We start from the raw sequence: 22,167 nt of genomic DNA on the forward strand, positions 1-22,167 counted from the left end.
AAGGACCTCCCACACTAGGTTAAGAATGTATCTTATTGTTAGAGTCCTTGTCAAGCAAGGACAAGGCCCTGAAATCCATCCCTATTGCTACAAATATTTTAGAAACAAATTATTTACTTTACAATGATTTTATTTTAGTCTTTCCAAATATTCCTCTATGTTTCTTAAAGATAAGTAAATTCTCAGACTATACATCATTTATTTTAATACAAGAAGTCATTTCTTAAGAAAATAATTATTTTTCATTCATGTTTTAATACTTGAGTAGGTCAAGATTCAGCAAGAGTATAAGATGCTCCTATTTTAAATGTGCCGTTTTAAAATTAAACCTCTATTATGCCAGTTTTCTGTTCTCAAAAAGACATGAAGAATGTCTTTCTTCTGCTAATAAAGTCATGGATAATATCATACCTTTCTAGCTGTTCAGACACGTGGTCAGCTGAATCAGAAGAGGGAGCTTGGTATATGTCTGATAACTCCAAACGCTGTCTATACCCTTTTCTCAAAATTGGTGTGGTCCAGCTAAAAGAGAAGATGGCAGACAGATATTCAGTTATTAAGTCTTCATTACAGACATGATTCTGGTACCAACTGTCATGCAGAAAATATAGTATATGCATATGGAAATATGAAAGTGAAGTAAAACAAGTTATATAAATACAATAATATTCATATCGTACTTGATATATCCATATAAACATCAGCACCTCTGAACTAAGGCTTCTTTTTTAACAGATGAGGATTCTGATATAGTTTAATCTTTCACGAGAAGAAAAGAGACTGAGAAACATAAGACAGACAATAAATATTCTTAATTTCGTCAATGTAACCTAGGACATTTAGCAATGAGTTAGCTATTAAAGAACTGAGTATAAAGATAGTCAGTGAATAGTTTATAGTAGTTAGCAAATATGATTGTCTCTACAGCATTGTTAGAAAGTATAGATCATCAATTCTTTTCTCATTACCCTGTAAGTATTTACGATGGAAACTAGAGAAACTGATGGAGAAAAGTAGAGTAGCCCTGTTTGCTCAAACATGCTGCTTCTAATTACTATGGAAAAGGCAAGATAAACTCCACAAGGACAGAAATCAGAAATTCTAATTCTATACATATATATATAACTGATATATATATAACTATATATATAACTGATATATAGTCTGCCACTAGTGACAATTCTTCCAACAAGCCCACACTCCTAATCCTTTTTGTACCCCAGAAATTTCTAAGATTTATTATCATTAAGGTTCTGTAATAATGTAAAACAATGAATGTTAAATCATCAGAAAGGCTGTATTTGAGAAGCAAGAAAACATGAAACAAACAAACAAAAAAAACCATACTCTATCAAAGTCATTCAAGAGATTGTAAAGAAAAGCCATGTCAAATGTCAACATTCTGATATTGTTCCAGGGCATAATATTCCAGGGAGCCCTCATGATTACCCTTATCCCTCCCATCTAAGGGTTCATATTCTTCTTTATACTACTTTAGTCTCTGACTTGCTCACTAGGACCAGTCCCATGCCTTAATCCTCCTGTAGTTTGTCTTTGATACTCATCTGAATTTAGGCCCATCCCTAAAACCAAGTAACTTGATTTGCCATTTCTTGCTAAGACCATAAGTGAGTGATGGTTCCTTGTGTCTCTTTAACTTAAAAATTTGCATTTTAACAAAAACCTTCTTTAACAAAGTGTAGTAACTAGGCTTAGTGATTCACTGGTCATTCTTCCTGCAGGAAAAAAGATAGTGAATATACATGAAAGCAGACCGAATGTATCAGGAAAAGAAGGGCCACAACCATGGTGATACCATCTGAGAAGGAGTGGGTAGGTAGGTACCCTAGTCAGTATCTCACAGACAAAAAGTTGAAATAAAGGTGGCAGTTAGTATAGGAGATAAAACTGAGACAGCAATGTGAGACATGGCTATGTGATTTAGGCAATTACCCTTTACAAACTTAAAGCAAGAATTTACTGCCAGAGCTGGCAGTGGTGGTGCATGCCTTTAATACCAGCACTTGGGAGGCAGAAGTAGGCAGATCTCTGTGAGTTCAAGGTCAGCCTGGTCTAGAAGAGCTAGTTTCCAGGATAGGCTCCAAAACTACAAAGAAACCCTGTCTCGAAAAAACAAAACAAAACAACAACAACAACAACAAAAAGAGTTTACTACCAATTATTTAAAGAATCTATTTAGCACTTGCCAAAGACTTTAGCAATCATTAGCATACTGGTGTGTTTTAATTTTGAAACTTTGTTAAGCAAATAAAACAAAAGGGAGTGTTATTAGCTACCTTAGGAAAGGGTACTCAGAGACATAAAAGTTTTCTGAGACATAAAAGTTATTAATGTAAAAGATTTCTCCACATTCTTTTGAATTCATTCTTTACCATGTTCAACTGTAAGAGAATTAGGCAAAGTGAGTTGTAATAAAATTAGACACATAACTAGGAGAGTGAAAACAAGGGGAGCAAATCCAGTGGGTAATAGGTAGGAGTGTGCTCCGGAAACAATAATCCCTTTTCCAGAAAACAAAAGCAAAAGCTGACTGCTCATTGCTTCATAAATACTCTTACCATGATCAATTCAAGCTAGCAAAGATGAGATCACTGAATTCAGAACTGGCAAGAAAATGAACTGCATATAATATTAACATGCTCATCACTTCACAGAGAAAAACCACAAATGGCCTCAATACCAAAACAGCAATGCATAAAATAAGTGCAAAGTGATAACCTCTTGAACTTTTGCTTACCATATTGCAATTATGTTCTATAATTTGATATTTAACCACTATGTTTAACAGAGAGCTCATAAATAATCTCATCTAGAAAGGTTCAAGTGTGTATATCACTATGGGCAGAGATTTGAAATCTCAGAAGGCCAGTAGCAAGGGACAAAAAGGATGACAATCTGCAGAACACAGTAAAAAAGAAAATTCATTATACCTACTAGCAGCCTTGTGTTCTCAAAATAATACATGAATTATTAAAATCATGTATCAACTTCAAAATGAGCAGAAGCTCAATGTCTTCCAATACCATTCCTTAAAGGGCATTCAAAAGCAATTCTTAAATTTTCTTGAGCCCTTGCACATTGCAAGCGTGGTTCTTTGGGCCCATGTTTAAGATTAAGTGACCATTCTCACAAACAAGCTTCCAGCTAGTTCAAAATAACACAATGTGTGTGATAAATTCATAAAAATCTTTGTTATCTCAGGGTATTTGAAGATATTATATTACACTGTGACAACTAGCTTTACCAAGAGAACCATGAAGCCAAATAAATTCAGCAGTATAATGTTCAAGCTCATCAGCTGTAATTATTAGTTAGCATTTCTTGGCAGTTACACCATAGAAAGCCTGAATTTATATTTCCAAATTAAAACTGGTTCAAAGTAAACTCTAAAAATGAAAATCTAGGGACAGTAGCAATGATTAGTGGTTTAGGGCAGTTGCTTCTCCTTCAAAGGACCAGGGTTTGAAACTTAACAACCATATGGAGGCTTATAACCATCTGTAACTCCAGGACCAAGAAACCTGATGCCCTCTTTTGACATCTGAGGGCTCTAGGCATACATGCAGTGCACATATATACAAACAGTCAAAATACTCATACACATAAGCAAAACTAAAAAAATTTTAAACCAACTAAAAATCTATTCATCTTAGGCTGTCTGCAATCACCTTACAGAAAAATTTTATTTCTTGAGAATAAATTGGTGTAGGAGGTCCTTCTGTCTATGTGTTGCTTTCATTGGTTTAATAAAGAAACTGCCTTGGCCTTTTGATAGGGAAAAACTTAGATAGGTGGAGTAGACCTAACTGAATGCTGGGAAGAAGGTCAGTGTGGCAGATGCCATGAAGCTCCTGCCTGAGACTGACGCTGGTTAGAATCTTTCCGGGTAAGCCACGACCTTGTGGTGTTACACAGATTGGTAGAAATGGTTAAATCAAGATGTGAGAGTTAGCCACTAAGAGGCTAGAAATAATGGGCCAGGCAGTTATTTGACTAATACAATTTCTGTGTGATTATTTCAGGTGTAAACTAGCAGGGCGGCTGGGATGACAAGCAGCTCATTCCTCATATTTCAATAAATCAGCTTCTCCTAACAGTGAGTTCTCTGTGTCAACTATAAGTCAGTCTAAGAAACGTAAAACAAAACTAGAGAAAATAGACATTCAAGTTTTAGATACTATGCAATGCAAATGTGAAATTCAAGCCACTCTTTATTTGCAAGGATTCTGAGTATATTTAATGGACTTGTGCACATTCAACAATGCTCAAAGCCAGAATTTTCACCTCAGTATCTCTCCCATCGTAAAGTAATATACATTCAGGTATTTCATGAGTCTAAGTAGTTGGACCAACATAAGGTATTACAGTGACGATTTTTCTCTGTCTTCCACTGCCCCTGCTAGCTATTTCCCTCACATCTACATGACTGACAAATTGGTATTCCTAGAACGTGTGATGGCCTTCAAAGTCAGGGTTTCTCTAACAGAAACTAGTTAATCAATTAGAAATAGCAAATGCATATTTCTAGAGCTTCCTACCATCCAGGAGAAAAGCCTACCATCCCAGATATACTGTTCTGTCCACTTAACCGTAACAAGCTTCAAGTTTTATTACAAACAATACTAGCATTTTAATTTTTAAAGACATACACACTAATTTTACTCTGTTTAATATAGTTCATTTCATTTCTTTGGGAAAACTAATTTTATACAGAATGATTTGTAGTTTCTAATGAAATAATTTGTTCCCAGAGATTGAGGTCAGAAGTCCCTGCTTTAGGAATGCAAAACCAAGTCTCAGCCGCCTGTCCTAACATGTCAATCAAAGGGATGGGCAGATAAAAGACAGAAAAAGAAGATTTAATCTATGTTGGCACACAGTGAGGAAGAGAAAAAGGAGTTCTGTAGCTCCCCACCCCAAATACATCTTTAGGATATAGGCAACATCTTAGGCTTAAAGAGAAGAACCAAAAAGCCAGGGGCAAGATACGTTTATCATTAAAGAGTCTTAGTCAAACTTGGGCTCAGTTCTTGTTGTACAAGTCAATTCAAATAAGTCATTACTGATGTGAGGACAAGTCAGGTCCTGAGAAAAACTGCTCCTGAACAGTTTTCTCATGCACAGTGGTCGCTTTGTGAACTTCTGCTCTCCTGGAATCCAGAGTGACCACAGGCTTATGGAAATGACTGAAGAAATTGAAGGAGTATCTTGGGAGTCTACAAAAGGTTGCTAAAGAAGGAGACAGCAAGATTTCTCACTCTTGTCTTTGTGTATAACCTTAAAAGGGGTTAAAAGAGCTTAGGTATCATTTTCTAGACAAATACCACTTGAGAGATATAAATACCTACATGTAAAATTAAGAGTCTAATCCAAAGTTTTAAGACAAGGAGACAGATGCAAAATGTAGGAAGGGATACCAGGTTTTTGACCTGTTCATACTGACCTGTGTGCCAAATGTGGAGTCAGGGCTCTTTAACAAAATCAAAATTTCTAAGGTCCTACTAAAACTTTGCCCATTATAATGACGATTAAAGCTTTGACTTCTCTCAAAACTAATCAGATATTTAAAGCTAAAAACTAGTTTTACAACTGACATTTTGTTTAATCTAGCAGAGACACCTGGCATTTTCATGTGCTAAAGCAATATGAAGATTATGTGTCAGATATTTTCAAGTTCAATCATTATTTGCACAGAAAAATCATACTTTCACAGTATTTAACATTACTTTTATTAAACTAGTCAAATGAAATTAAATACCCAAACCACCAGTTGTGTGACATTTCTATCACAACTGACATGTTAGCCCACACTCATGACCTTTTTCCTTTTTAGATAAAATAGTTGTTAAGAAATGAAGTGAAAGTTATCCAAACACTAGAACGTTACTTATCATCCTCCCAAATTTAAATGAGTTCAAAGTATCCCCAATTGTCTGCCTAGTCACACCCAGCCAGAACCACTGAAGGTATGCAGAGACAAAGAGGCCATCTGAACCAGTTGTGCAACAGCTATCCTATCACTTTGCTTTAGCTATTTTGCAAAGTGTTAATTAACGCTAAAAGTTAACTAACCTCTATAAAGCTTTTAAAAACTTGTGAATAGCACTTTAGTGCCATAACCAACCTAGATTCAAAGTTATTTTACAGCCATATGTAGGTTTTCAATGCATTTTAGAAAAATTAAAATAGAGCCCAGTTTATAAAATTTCTATGTAAAACAAGTAGACTTCAGGAATTCAGTCTAACTTTAGTTCTGCACGAGATCAAGCTAGACAAATTCCCAGCATGAAGACATGGATATTTACGAAGACCTCCCCTTAGCCGAGATGTTACTGGCAACTGATGGCTGTCAGCAGAGGGAGACTCAGTTTCTTTCAAGGATTCCAGACCTGAGACTATATATGTCACAGTCGGTGGTTCTACATTCCTGCACACACTGGCAGCACTAAGAGGACTCATGAAGTTGGGAGGGGATAGTGGTAACAGTGACAGAGGAGGAACTGGAGGGGAGGGCATGAGGCAGATACACTATATGCATATATCAAACTCTCAAACAAAAAAATAATAAAAATAACAATTCAATCTAAAATTACGGCAATGATGTCAAGCTGATAGCCACCTCTCTGATAGTTCCATAAAGAATTTGGTGCTGAACTTGCTACATCTCCACTATAATGCTGAATGTATAAGTGATGGCCACTACATCAGCATGATTGGCTCTACAAATACTATGCATGACTGCTAATGTTTAGCCATTTCTCTGTTTAAAACGTTATTGTTCACAAAACTCTTATTCTCAAAGGGAATTAGAGTTATTCTGTTTTAGATGGCTAAAATAGAATATAATTAATGAATTTCAGAAGATCTGGACAGCTAATTACTTGCTACTCAACAAAATGATTACAAATTCTGAAAAAAAGTATCTTCTAAAGGTCTAAGTTTTATAAGCATTCTGGCATCCTAAATGAAACCAGTTTGTAACTTAGTGACAAACTGAGTCCAAACTTTAAGTAATAAAGGAAGTCTATCTATTTCATGAGATACCTCTAAATATAAACCAGGGAGGAAGAGGAGAGAGAGAGAAAGGGAAAGGCAAAAGGAAAGGGAAAGGGGAGAGGAGGGGAAGGGAGGGGAAGAGAGGTGAGAGGAAAGAGGAGTGTAGGAAGAGAAGGGTTAGGGGAAAAAAGTTTCTCTCTGGAAAGTGTGTGTGTGTGTGTGTGTTTTCTTTCTAGTTGCCATTTCTGTTGTAATGTTTAGTGATGGAATAAAACTTTAGAAACAGGAAATAATTCTTCAAGTTACACAAGAAGTTTCGTATGTCATTACAAATTTATTAACTAAATGCATAAGAGTGATTTAGCCATGGTGAGTTCCCGATAGAACATTCCCATTGTCTCAGTGTGTGGGTGCACCCTCGCGGTCCTGAGTTCCTTGCTCGTGCTCTCTCTCCTTCTGCTCCTCATTTGGGCCTTGGGATTTCAGTCCGGTGCTCCAATGTGGGTCTCTGTCTCTGTCTCCTTTCATTGCCTGATGAAGGTTAATATCCAGGAGGATAACTATATGGTTTTTCTTTGGGTTCACCTTCTTATTTAGCTTCTCTAGCCAAGGCCAGCTGGACTGGGTCTAAAAAAAGCATGGGATAAAACCGGACTCGCTGAACATAGCAGACAATGAGGGCTGCTGAGAAGTCAAGAACAATGGCACTGGGCTTTGATCCTACTGCACATACTGGCTTTGTGGGAGCCTAGGCTGTTTGGATGCTCACCTTACTAGACCTGGAAGGAGGTGGGAGGTCCTTGGACTTCCCACAGGGCAGGGAACCCTGACTGCTCTTCAGGCTGCTGAGGGAGGGGGAGTTGATTGGAGGAGGGGAAGGGAAATGGGAGGCAGTGGCGGGGAGGAGGCAGAAATCTTTAATAAATAAATAAATAAATAAATTAAAAAAAAATTAATCATAGGGTTAAAACCATAAAAAAGAGCGATTTAGCCATAAACAAACTTTATGATGAAGTATGCTTTACCTCCAAGACTACATAATGCATATAGCAATATTAATTTTTCATGAAATTGCTTATTCTTTCTTAAAATGTTCATCTTGGCTAATACACTTGAATACAAAGTGATTCTTTCTTACTACTACAAAGCTAATACTAAGAAAACTGCAAGAGGTTTCTTTTTTAAAGAGAGAGAGAGAAAGAATGAGAACCCTAGGTTACAACTCTATCTCTCTGATTTTCAAACCTTGTACCCTTGGTAAAAGCTCTTCGAATCAATCAGCTACTTGTCCATCTAGACATAATGACTACCATGGCAACTACAGCTGGCTTTCATGGGAGTCAGATTCAATGTTGTCTAGAAAGAATTACAGTTATATACATGCTTCTTCATACATGTTGCTTGTCTTGGTTTAATTTCCATAACAACAAAGTTTATTACTGGAATTACAACAATAACAGATTATTTCATATATTTCATAACAATCTTATATCTGTATATTTTTCTTGTAGATCGGAAACTGGATCTAGAGATGCTTAAGTAATCTGGCAATATGATGTTAGAATGTAAAAATAGGTAAATGATATCAAAACTTACTTTTTGTCTAATTTGCCATATTATAACTAATTTGAAAAGGTAGCAATACACCAAAAGCATAAGCAACAATAGCAAAAATGGATAGAATCAACATAAAAACTTTATGCTTTAAAATATTCCATAAAGGGGCTGGAGAGATGGCTCAGAGGTTAAGAGCACTGACTGCTCTTCCAGAGGTCCTGAGTTCAATTCCCAGCAACCACATGGTGGCTCACAGCCATCTGTAATGAAGTCTGCTGCCCTCTTCTGGCCTGCAAGCATACATGGAAGGAATGTTGTATACATAATAAATAAATATTAAAAAAAAATATTCCATAAAGAAAGTAGCAGATATTCTACGTAATTTGGAACACTTTCTGCAAATCAAATATCTAATAAGGAGTTAATATATCAGACATATAAGTCTTCTAACTTAATAACAGACAACCAAAATTTAAAATGGTCAAAAGAGCTGAATTTTTAAAATGATATTCCAATGGAAATTATACAAATGGCCAGTAAGCATAGGAAATATTTTTACAAGGTAGGAAAATGTAATACTAAACCACAGTTAGATTCCATTTTATACCCAGTAAAAGGGTTGTAATCATGACAATTGCAAAGGTATGAGAAATTGTAACCCTTGTACTCTGCTTGTGGGAACATAAAATGGTGTATTTATTTTGGAAAAAAGCCTGTAAGATGTTTGAAACATTAAGCATAAAGTTACTGCATGATTTAGCTCCCTTTGCTTTCTTACACAACCTAGGACCACCTATCCAGGGGCAGCATTTCCCACAATGGACTTGCTCCTGCCACATCAATCATTAATCAACAACAACTACAACAAAAAGCAAACATGCACCACAAACTTCCTTATTGGCCAATTTGATGAAGGCATTTTCTCAATGGAGGTCCTCTCTTCCCAGATGACTGTACATCACTACAAATAGACTAGACAACAAACAATGTAAGGTATGAGAAAGCAGAGGAGTAAGCACTAATGACTGTGTAGTTTCTTTCTCATAGGAATAAAAATTCCAATTGCTACAATTCATTTTAATGATAGTTAACCAAACTGTGAATAAGCTTAAAAAACAAAAAGTCATTGTTTTGTAGATTGTAAGTGGGTGAAATGTTCACTATGTGAATTGGATCTCAGTAAAGCTGTAAGTAAGAAAGCAGCATGGAGACCAGACATGAGTGCTGGTATTGGAAGGAGTTTATTTTTTTTCTCTGTGGTTTTGGAGCCTGTCCTGGAACTAGCTCTTGTAGACCAGGCTGGTCTCGAACTCACAGAAATCCGCCTGCCTCTGCCTCCCGAGTGCTGGGATTAAAGGCATGCGCTGGGATTAAAGGCGTGCGCCACCACTGCCCGGCTTGGAAGGATTTTCTAAATGTGATATACTTCAATAGTGATTTTCAATAGTGATTTTCAAATATGCACATGTCTCAGAGGCTACTGAGAATCCTATCAGAGTGTGAGCTCATGGGAACATCTAAAGATTAGTGACATGAAACATGAATGGTATATATATTTTTTTCTGTCTCCCAAGGCAAGAAACTTAAATATTGGAACTGTGAGGGGGAAAAGAAGGTACCATATGATACTGTAAAGAAACTAAGTGAGAGGGGCCCTTGAAAAGCCACAGCTAATTGATTCACATGACTTGCATTTCTAAACTTCAGAGGTAACAAGCAAGGCTACAAGAAAGTAAAAGAACAGAAAAGAGTCTGGCCATTTTAGGAGATAACAGAAAGACACAAAGAGTGTAATTTCCAGTGGAGTGCTCATGTACCCTGGAAAAGCAGCCTCACAGAGCCTTTGTATATCGTCACAAAGAAAAGCCATAAATGTCCCTGCAGATACACCAAAGCCACAAGGCTGAATGCCCCAGGAAGCTGATTACATCCTGTATGGGAGTTCACTTTTAGGAGCCTAACCAGAGAAACCCAGTCAAACCATTGCTCTCTAATTTCTGACTGATATTTCCATTGGTGATAAAAATTATATTCGAAACTAAAACCAAGAAATAAATAAAATGAGGAAGACAGGAAGCAGACTGCCCTTGCAGTGTGACAGCAGAAATGCAGCAGGCATGCGTGAAAGCTTGAAGATGGAAGCCTCTGTGTTACCCGACAGTCACATGCAGTGGGAACAGTCACACTGTGGAGAAAAGTCCTTTCAAACATTCTCAGGGAAGGGTAAAAGGAGAAGAAGGGAACAAGTTCCCTGTCTTCTAACAAGGCAACTAAAAAAATAAACTACACATGAGTACCGTACAAAGTCATCTCCTATACGGTATATACATGTTACCTTGCTGGTCTTTAAGATCTCCCGAGTAAACTGGGAGCATGGGGACCCTGCGGAGGGTTGAAGGGGAGAGGCAGGGAGGGGAGCAGAGAAAAATGTAGAGCTCAATAAAAATCAATTTAAAAAAATGTGCAATTTATTTTGGTGTTTTCTCCCTTTCTCTAGAATTCTTTATTGTGATTCTTTGTTCATTTTGGTTTTTCAGACACCATCACTAAGACCCAAAAGAAATACTTTTCATTTATTAGGGAAATAAACATGTCCTTTACTGAGACTTGATTGTCATTCTGACAGAGGCCACACATTTGGAATCAAAGTTACTTGATTCTCTAAGGTATAGGCCATATGTGTAAAGAACCTCTATCTTTGAGAAACAGACTCTTTTTGTTTTGGTTTGGTTTGGTTTGGTTTTTGAGAAAAGACTCTTGAACAGAGGCTTTAGACAGATTTTTATATGCTTATAATGTATCTTGATCAATTCTGCCTCATGGCCTTCCCTCCAGTTCTGCCTGTCACTGTCACCACCAGCCCCTCCCAACTTCATGTGTTGTTTGTTTTTAACCCCTGAGTCCACTTAGTGCTGCCAGTGTGTGCAGTGTGTCAGTGTATACTGCGGCAAGTACAGTTTCTCAGGTCTGGGATCCTTGAACAAAACTGGTAGAGCCAGGCATCATCTGGTATGAGCTGTGACACGTAAAACACAAAGTACACTTTCTTGTGATCTTCAATATCTAAATGATTTAATGACCCCCCATTATGTGAACAAAAAGGTCCTTTTTGTCCCATTTAGTCCTTTATGATACATGTTTATCATTCATTACCTCAAAATGACTGCTTCCAAATCAAAATTTTAAAAGATACATTCCAGGGCCAGCAGATGGCTCGGGAGGTAGAGGTACTTACTGCCAAGTTTGATGAACTATGTTTAATAAGCAGGACCTATATAACAGAAGCATGACCTGCATGCATGTATGACTCTTACAAGTTATCCTCTAACCGCCATACATTACTGCACACACAAACATTCTACCCCACAGTTTGAGATTATATTCTCACTAAATTATTTTGCTAGGTAGATAAAATGATACAGCAGGGGCTAGAGGCAACTACAAAATGTTTGAAGATGAAGACAGTAAGAGGAGGAAGATAGCGTGGAGAAGGGCCTCATGGAGTCCCCCCTTTATCTGAGGAGTCACTGGTTGTCCATGGCTGCTGGGGAAGAGAGAGTCAGTGCTCAGCTATGCCCATCCCTGAGAGGCTACCCATGTTCTAATAGACGCTCTCACCTGTACATATAGACACACAGATATGAAAGGCAGCACTGAGTGGGCTCTGTGGGCGCTAAAGTTAAAATAAATAAGAACACATGAAGTTGGGAGGGCATGAAAAGTGGTGGGAAGAACCGATGTCGCCTCAGGAAGGCAATTGTTAGTAGAGTTTAAAGTTCCATTTGTGATAAACATGGTCTCCATAGTTCTCCTTACAATCATCTAGTCAGAAGGGCTGGTTCTTAAATTCTCATTGTCTTAACCTCCTCTTCACTTGGTTTGCTTCTGCTCTCTGCTCTATGGCACTGTTAAACCCCGGTTACCCATGGTGAATCCTCAGAGGGACTAAAACACAGTGTGGCATTTTATATAGGTTTTCATCCATGCATGTTTTCCCATCTCCCAATTAAATATGGAATTTGGTTACTAATGTCATTTTAATCCTTTTTAATTTCTATTATGATCCCTTCAGCCTCTTTAAAAAAAAAACTGTAAACTCTAACAAACTAATGTAGAAGCTTGCCATTCTTATGCCTGTTTTTTTTAGTGATGGGGAGGATGTAGATAGGCACATTTTATGACTCGGAATTTAGGATTCATATCCTGTTCCTGAGTTTGGGAGGCAAAGTATTTCTACTGGCATTGTCCAAATACCTTGGTATCACCAGAACAAACAATGAAGCTCCCCAGAGCTGCAGGCAAGAAAAAGAAGAGGCTCACACCCCTCCCCCACTGTGCATTCCTGGGGAAAGAGATGGAGTTAGGAAATGGAGTCATCAGCCACATCTGTCCAGGATATGCCATGAAATAACACTACTTAAAGGCCTTACTTTAATATTTTTTATCTTTATTTTAACATAGAAATGCATGTTAATACAAGTCAGCTAGAATCTATTAAAAATTATATTGCTAAATTTTCATAATAAAGCTTTTCACAACACATACTAAATAATGGTATTTAATTCATTAATTGTTCACAATAAGCAATTTAAGAGTTCAAATTAGCCACCTTCACATTGAAGTAGTTAAAAGGGCAGTTCCTAACACAAACTGTGGTAGGTTAGTGGAAATGGTTTTTATTGGTATTTAAAGTTTGTTTGGCTTTTTTTAAACCTTAAAATGCCATGATCTCTTGCTTCCATTCAGGCTTTAAGAAAATGAACTTTAAAGGAAACACTGAGCCGGATTCTCTGGCTTTTGAACTCTGCAGGAGTTCCACTGGATGAAAACATTCATAATAAGGTGGCTCTTAATTTTTAAAAAGCTTCTCCTATCACCATTACAAGACAAGTCAGCTGGGTTCAGCGGGGTCACACTGAAGAAAAGCCCTGAATTCTATTTCTAAGAACCATCAGATACATTGATATCATTTCTTAAATATTATTCACAGTGAGCCTCTCTCCAGTGTATGGTTAGTTTCTCTCCTGTGTACACCATTCTGAAACCCAACTGCATCTGAGCCTCTACACAGACTGCCTATTCCTGTGTCTAAACTGCTGCATTTCCTGAACTAACCATTGAACTTGGCACATGATTCTCACTCAATTTGTTAAATTGTTGAATTAATGTTTACATATCCTATTATGCTTTGTTAACGTATTTTGCTCATTAGACTAAATTCTTAAGGACAATATGGTGTACAATTTATCTTCCTACCTTCATTGTCCTGTTCACTACATTAAACAAATTAGAAACTTGGTGAACTGATCTGTTAATAATTAATTCCACAAACGTTGTATGTTTGTAGCACCCTGAGGACGTTGACTGCAAGTAGGTGTTGCTCACACATTACTCCTGATCAAGGCATTGAAAGAAAACAAAACCATAAAACATTCAAGTCTATAGGAATGCTTGCAAACATGAAGCATTTGTATTTGTTCAGAGATAATTCTTTAAAAGTAAGTCTCTATCACTTAATGGCTCACAATATTAAATTAAATATTATTTAATTTTGTTTAATAAAACTTAATTAAACATTTTTTATTTTCAAAATTTCTTCCCAATATTTGGTCTTCATTAAATTTTTAGTACAGATATACTAAAATTTCACAAACAACTCCCCTTGATAGTTCCCATATCCTGCCTTTTGGTGTCCTCTGCACTGTTCTCCATATTTCTCATGGATATTTGTATTTCTCTTCAAATATTCACATTATAACTTCTAAGCCTCAAAATGTTTGGAGGAAAGACGCTTAGTAGGTTCTAGCCAACATGATGGTTTCGCTTACAAAGGAAGGTTTTGAAACACTGATCTGAGTGGGACACAAGGAGAGCTCTGTGAAGAAGGCTGATATCAGGCAAGCTTCTACAAATGTTAAAATGCCAAAGATGGCCATGAGCAAACTGACAAAACCGAGGGGGAAGCAGGGAACAGACTCTCCCTCAGCTAACACCTTGAGCTCAGACTTGCAACTTTCAGAACTGTACTAATAAACTTTTGGTGCTTAATCCATTCCGTTTACAGTACTTTGTGATATCAGCCTATGGAAAAACACAGGCCCTAAGCAGCAAGGAAAGAGAATGTTAGGGCAAAGGGAGTAACCTAAGTACTTGAGATAAGCTTAAAATTTTAAATGTGGGTTGGAAGAACTCAGGAGCTCAAAGCATTTGCCTAACAGGCTACATAAAGCCCTGCGTTCAATTCCAGCAACACACACAATTGAGGATGAAAGTCAATGGCAAATAAAAAAAAATGAGCGAGGGCATTTGTGGAAGCAGAATCATAATTCAGTGAAGTATTGCGTCTACTTTATAGAAGAGAAGTGTTAAATGTAGGAAGGAAAGAGCTACAGTCTTAAGTGTTAAGTGTGACAACACTGCTATAGCTAGTAAGAGTATTACCATTTACTTATTAAAGACCAATTCTGGACCTTGTGTCACTTATCACTTAATACACAGAAAGTCTTCTCTGGGCTGGTGGCTAGGACAATTGATAAGGTGGCTGGAGATTAGACTGACACTAACTCAGAGTATTTAGGTTAAAACAGATTTGCCTCCCTAAAGTAAACAGGCTTTCCCTAATCCATTGAAGATGCAACAAAAAGACTGACCTTAGCTGAGTGTGGTGGCACACACCTTTAATTAACCCCAGCACCAGCTAGGAAAGGCAGGCATAACTTTGTGAGTTCAAGGCCAGCCTGGTTTACAGAGTGTGTTCCAGGACAGCTAGTGCTGTGACACAGAAAAACCTTGCCTCAAAATACACAGAGAAAAAAAGATCAGCCTTCCCAAATAAGACCTAATTCTAGAAGACTGCTTTTGAACTCAAACCTCACTGGCTCTCCCAAGTCTCTACTCTGAAAACCAACCCTGTGTTTTGAACTTGCCATTTTTCTTAGTCATGGGAGCTAATTCTTTATATTTACTATTGGTTCTGATTATCGGGAGAACCCTAATATACAGAGCAAGTACTCAAAGAGCATTGGATATTATTATATTCTTGGGTCAGGTGGAAATGAAAATGCCTCATTGTGCCAATGAGAATAATTGAGTATCAGAAGATTAAGTAAATTGCCTAAGAACACACTGTTAATAAGTCACAGAGAGGATTCCAGCTAAGCCTGATTCCAAAGTACATGTTTCTTCCACTACATATTGCTACCTAAGACCTGACAGAGAGGCTAGACATGAAGTAGAATGTGAGACTGTTTTCTAAAGGTACAGGTAGATGAAGAATGGGATTCATAAATTTCCAGGCACAATCAGTATAAGAAAAATCTAGTTCAGTGGCCTTGAAACTTTAAGTCCCAACGTCTACCACTCCATAGATATCTCACCAAATTTTGATTAGAAATATCAGTCTTTTAAAGTGATTTTTAAACTTTTTTAATTAAGAATAAAAACCTCGCCGGGCGGTGGTGGCGCACGCCTTTAATCCCAGCACTTGGGAGGCAGAGGTAGGCGGATCTCTGTGAGTTCGAGACCAGCCTGGTCTACAAGAGCTAGTTCCAGGACAGGCTCCAAAGCCACAGAGAAACCCTGTCTCGAAAAACCAAAAAAAAAAAAAAAAAGAATAAAAACCTCAAATATTCTCAAATATGTTATATGCTAATTTTAGGCCCTTAAATAGGAAAACGTCACTGGACATCTCTTCCCACTTACTGAAACTCATGATCGCTGCTGTTAACTCTGCATTGCATAAGTGATCGTGTTCCTATAGCAAGTGTGAGCCAAGCTCAGTTAATTGCCTCAGTTAATGTTTGCAGCACACCTGCTGACACGCGGTCTCATTGACAGAGTGACAGAGAACCAAAGGATATCAAAGAAGTGATAAGTAACAAGCCACAGATAAGATTATCACAGCTTTAAAATAAAATGGTTTTATGCACTTGAAGATGGCACCAATTATAAAACTCATCATCAATTCAACACATTCTCAAAAAAAGTACATGACAGCTTTTTAGAAATCATATAGACATTTACACAATTACTTATCACTTTCGGTACCATAATTAAAGCTTTAGCTTAAGTCATTTTCATATTCAAGTAAAAAAAAATATTCTGAATCACTGTTGGCCTTTTCTGTCTATGAACAGGTTTACATTAAAATCTGCTTTCAAACAACTTCACTTTTAGGACAGATGTATAACTTCAAGGTATGGCAGAGTGCTAAAACTTGGGGAACTCATACTGCAGTTACCTTCCCTGGTACACCTGATAAACATCCAAGTAAATATTACCTGTTTCTTTCAAAACTGGAACAGAGAATACTCTTTCTCAAGAAATACCAAGCAACCAATTAAAGTTAAAAGTCAGTGACTATTAGATATCAGGTGATGGAGTAAAAAAGCAAATGTGAGATTTTAGATGATAAATCTGTCTTCTGTGAACTAAGCAGTAGAAGTTTTTTTGGCAATAAGCATTTGTTTGGGGCTTGGGGTGCAGCCAAGTAGTAGAGCACATGGGACTGGGTTTACCCCCCCCCCATACTACCAAATAAAATATTGGTTCTGCCTAATTATCACTTATTGAAAAGAAAGGACTGATAAGTCAAAGAATTTATTCAAATAGCTGTATAATGCCACCTCATGCCAGTATCTTTCTCATTTGATGGACACACAGGACTTACAGAGGTTTCCATCCTCACATCAGGCTTCTTTGCTCAACTGAATCATTTCACTCCAGAAGATGCATTAACCCTCTACTCTGTCCTCTCAATCTATGAATCTAGATCCTTTCTTTTTCTCTCACCTTCTACCTCTAAGAAATCTATCTATTTTACTTCCGAAACATCTTTTAAATCCAGTCTTTTTCTATTCCTCTGACACTCTTTTCAAATTCATTTCTTTGACACAACTGTAACAAGCTTGAAATGATCACATCCTGACCTGCGGGAATCCTGTCACTTTTCACTAGCAGTAGGATAAAGCACTGAGGACTTTACCAAGTCTGCAGTCATCTGGCTGCTTGCTGGTTTCCAAACCTTCCTCCCTCATCCCTCTCGGGTTTTCGGGACAAACTCAAGACCTTCTCTAACCCCCTGAAGGTCTCTTTCTTATTCTCTCCATAATTCCTACCCACAATCTGTTCTGTGTTTTATCTTTCTTTGAACTCATCCCCATCTTCTCTGCCTGGATAATATTTGCAGAATGACTTCCTCTGGGAGTGACGACAAGAACACTTCTCTAGCAAACCAGCCTGGACAGGCACGAGTCTGGATTAGGGGTCTCTGCTGAGAGCTTCTACAAGCCCTTTAAACCTTCAGTTTTAAGATACTTAATTTAAGATACTGTTCATAGGGCAACACCTCTACCACCTTAATGCCTAGCAAAGAATACAGTCATGGTGAATAAATGAATGAAAGTGCCCTTCAATAATTGCTCTGAATCATGACCTACAAGGAAATATTACTTAAACATGGCTCTTTGTGGCAGATTATCTGGTGATATCAAGAGAATGTCTTCCTGTCTGAGAATCCTAACAATGCTAAAGACTCAAAAATCTCCAAACCATTTCCTCAACCTAGATCAAAGGTTCATCAAGTAGGCTATCTTCTTAAGGGCTAGTCATAAGCATCACAGGGAAAATTTGAAGAAAAGCTTGCTCTACAGGAAATGTGTCAACAGTTGTTTCCCCGATCAATTTTATCAGAGTAACTGTCACCATGTCAGGAACGCTGAACACAATCAATATACAATATGCATGGGTCTCCAGATTTGACCACAATGGAGCCAATTTCAACAAGAGATAGTTATTAGAACCACGTAATCCAGGAGTCCTGAAATGGTCTGACTACTACAAGTAAGTTTATACTTTCAAATAGCCATTAATGTCAATAGACAGCCATTAATAGGCTATACAAAAAGTCTGACAAGCCTCATCACATGGACACAGTTGCAAAATCCACATTTTTAAAAGCGCTGCAGAAATGTAAGTCGCCTAATGGTAGCATGAACTTTTACAGGATTTTTGCTAAAAGCTCAAATTCTCTGACAATCAAGTCTATGAAAAGTCCACTTTGTAATGCTAATTTTACTCAGAAAAGCAAATAAGCAAAATAACCAACATGTTGCATCCATTCCATTTGTAGGTATGAAGGGAAGCCACTAAAACAACGTTTCCCTTTATGATAATGTACAACATATTTATGAAATCACTGTCAGTGTCTCCAAACAGACCTCTTTCATAGTTTATCCCTCTTAAACTCACTGCTTTACAGGGACTTTTCTCTGAGGAAACGCTCTACACAAGCCACATGGGAACAGAGGATCAAAATGGCCAAAACTGCTGCTGACTCATGGGTGTCTTAAAGTTTCAACAAATGATGCCTAACTGCATGCTAAATGGTTACCACCCATCCCTTACGGTTTACCAATCCTATACTTACCTATAGCGCTACTACCCTGAAATTACAGGTTCCTGGGCAAGGACATTAACAGTAATAATATACTTTGTAGTAATATTTATTCGTGGATCTCTTAAACAAGTTTCAACATTTATGAATTGAATATTATCACAGTAAGCCCAGCTTCCATAGAGAAAACCCAAAGCCTTGATTTCTCTTCTGCATCAGCATTAAGGTGCAGTGAGGGGTATTTCTTTGCTACATCAGATAACATGTTGATAAAGTTATTTTTAAAATAAGAGCTTCCTCTGCTCTTGGTAGCAAGGTATTGAATATTAAAAGTGTATTGTGTAATATGTGCTGTAAAACCATGGAAGAATTTAATAATTGTGATATCAACAAATTTAACTGTATCATATTTGTTATACACACACAGTGTAAAGAACAATTTTCATCACATCATCTACAGGAGGTGCTCTTAGAATTGTGCATTAAATCAACAAAACTGGCATGAAACTAACATATATCCCAAGCTGAAAACTCTGAGCTGTGTAATATCAAAACACGATCAGCAAAAGGAAAATAAATAGAAGAGAGTCCCGAGGGGCTGTACAGAGCCAACATTGGGCAGTGTTTGTACACTGTCCAAACAGAGGGTCCCCATCCTCGATGTAGCTTTACCTAATACCTACTGGAGAAAAAGGCAAACGATAGCATAGAAACCTGGATCAACAGGCACTGAATGGCATCCTTCGACTAACTAAAGGACATGTGGAATTCAGCTATCCCAGGCTTCCTAAACAACATGATTGCACCCTCATACATCAAAATTGGCCTTTGGATTTGCTAGCCTAAGTCTTGCCCAATAGACAAACATAAGATAATGACTGTGCATGGATCAGAAACATAATGCACATGTTGCTACCCAGTTTTCTGCAGTGTTCCTAGCTCAGTCAGTAAAGTGCTTCACAAGCATGAAGACCTGAGTTCAAACCCAAGCACGCAAGTAAAAAGGTAAGTGAGGTAACACATACTTATAATCCTAGTGTTGAGAAGGCAGAGGCAGGAAGACTCCCTGGGCTCCCTGGAAAGTGTGTCTAACATAATTGGTGAAATTCGGGCCAGTGAAAGACCTGTCTCAAAGGAGATGATAGGCTTTCTGAGGATGATACCTTATACTGACCTTTGGCCTGCACAAACAAACAAACAAACAAACAAACACACACACACACAATGGTACCCATCAGGTATGATCTTTTTATTACAGTTATATGAAACCGTAAACTTCAAATATTTCTCTATATCAAAGGATTTTAGAAATTAGTCCCACTAATATATGATTCATAAATTCTATGCAAGTGTATCACCACTTGTTCTAAAACAACTTATTTCATAAATGTTATCATACATCTTCAAGCTAATGTACATGTTTTCCACAAAACACTCGAATTTTTCATAGTAAAATTGTCTTCTGTGATAGAACAGTTCCAATGTCTTCCAAATTTTCACTCGCTGTAAATTCATAACCCCAACCATACATAATAGTGGACACATGGAATTCAGCCTTTTTAGTCTTTTATGACCCTGGAACTTTTTTTTTTTTTTTTTTTTTTTTTTTGGATTTTCGAGACAGGGTTTCTCCGTAGCTTTTGGAACCTGCCCTGGAACTAGCTCTTGTAGACCAGACTGGCCTCGAACTCACAGAGATCCGCCTGCCTCTGCCTCACTAGTGCTGGGATTAAAGGCGTGCGCCACCACTGCCCGGCTATGACCCTGGAACTTATGAAACAGTGCTCAGAAAGTCTGACTCAAGGGCATTTAAGGAGATCTGAGCACACGACTTTCCTTTACATAGCTAGTAAATCCATATTAGTTGAGACTATCCCATATATTAACTTCTCAAACATACACATCACATATATAGGTTGATAGCCACAAAATTATACCCAAAAGAACTAAACTCATTGTCTTACAGAAATGAGGAGCGTGGTACTGGAAAGAACATAAAAATGTAGAAAATAATCATAGTAGTTAGCATTTCCTCAGTTAGCCCAGGACACATTTCTCAACAGATTAACTCACTATGTCGTATGCACATTGACAGCCTCCAAGTTAATACCAAGTCACACAGAACTGTGAAAGGACTTGCCTAGTAAGCAAGACTGAGTCCAAGTGGTGGGAACCCAGAGCCCAGTGCCCTTGATACTAGGCGACACTGCCTCGTCCAGTAGGGGGGAAAAAGGTTTTCACCTTTAAAAAGTATAGTCCAGAAGGAAGTTTCTATTACTGACTGGTACTTTAGCTGAATGTCAGTTCCTATAAATAGTAAGAACTTAACTCTTAAAAACACACCTATTCTTAAAGCAACTGATTATGAAATCATTTGAAGAACAGAAATGAGTATGCTCTTAGCAATTTTCACAGTCATTATAATACTTTTCCTTTCCAAATCCACCTAAGAGCATTTGTAAAGTGCTAAAATAAATTAGCTGGATTGTAAAAGAGGAGATTTTTGAAACACTGGTAAATGAACAATCTAAGTTTCTTCATATTTAGTGGGGAAAATACGTAAGAGACATTCATTCTCCTGAAAACTCACTTTTCAGAAGCACTGACATTTAGGTTCTGCAAAGGGCTCTCATAAAAGCGTACAATTTATGACAATTAACACTGTGACTCTGTGGGTAGTAGGAAAATCGATCAAGGCCGATAAGCTACATTTATGGGTGAAGTAACAAAAGGCCTTGTGAATACAAAAGGTGATTCCAAAGGGCACAGACCTCCTCTCCCATCCACCGGGAGGAGCTCTCCTGCAGAGGCACCTCTCAGCCCTGAGCTCTAGACCTGCAGCCAAGGTAACTTCAGGAAGACTCAAAGCTGAGCCTTGCCTCCTACCCACACAACAGGGCACATTTAGAAAATATGTGACACTTCTGGTACTTTAGTGTGCTGATTCACTGAGGAGCTGTGAGTCAACTGAGGTCCACGAGAGAAAACAGAGAGAGAGAGAGACAGACACAGAGACAGAGAGAAAGAGAGAGAGTCAGAGAGAGAGAGAGAGACAGAGAGAGTCGAGAGAGATAGAGAGTCAGAGAGAGAGAGTCAGAGAGAGACAGAGAGAGAGAGTCAGAGAGAGATAGAGAGAGACAGAGAGAGACAGAGAGAGAGGCAGAGAGAGAGAGGCAGAGAGAGAGGCAGAGAGAGAGAGA

The 22,167-nt window shown here is 37.8% G+C and overlaps 1 protein-coding gene across 1 annotated transcript in view; it reads right to left on the reverse strand.

Moving 5' to 3' along the window:
- Positions 1–22,167, reverse strand: part of Cftr (CF transmembrane conductance regulator) — a 142,080-nt gene that overhangs the window by 118,893 nt on the left and 1,020 nt on the right. Inside the window, exon 2 of the mRNA XM_057770020.1 lies at positions 412–522. Coding sequence (XP_057626003.1) covers positions 412–522 — 111 coding nt within the window. The remainder of the gene's footprint in view (positions 1–411; positions 523–22,167) is intronic.

Source organism: Chionomys nivalis, chromosome 1, assembly GCF_950005125.1.
Source record: "Chionomys nivalis chromosome 1, mChiNiv1.1, whole genome shotgun sequence".
Classification (NCBI taxonomy): domain Eukaryota; kingdom Metazoa; phylum Chordata; class Mammalia; order Rodentia; family Cricetidae; genus Chionomys; species Chionomys nivalis.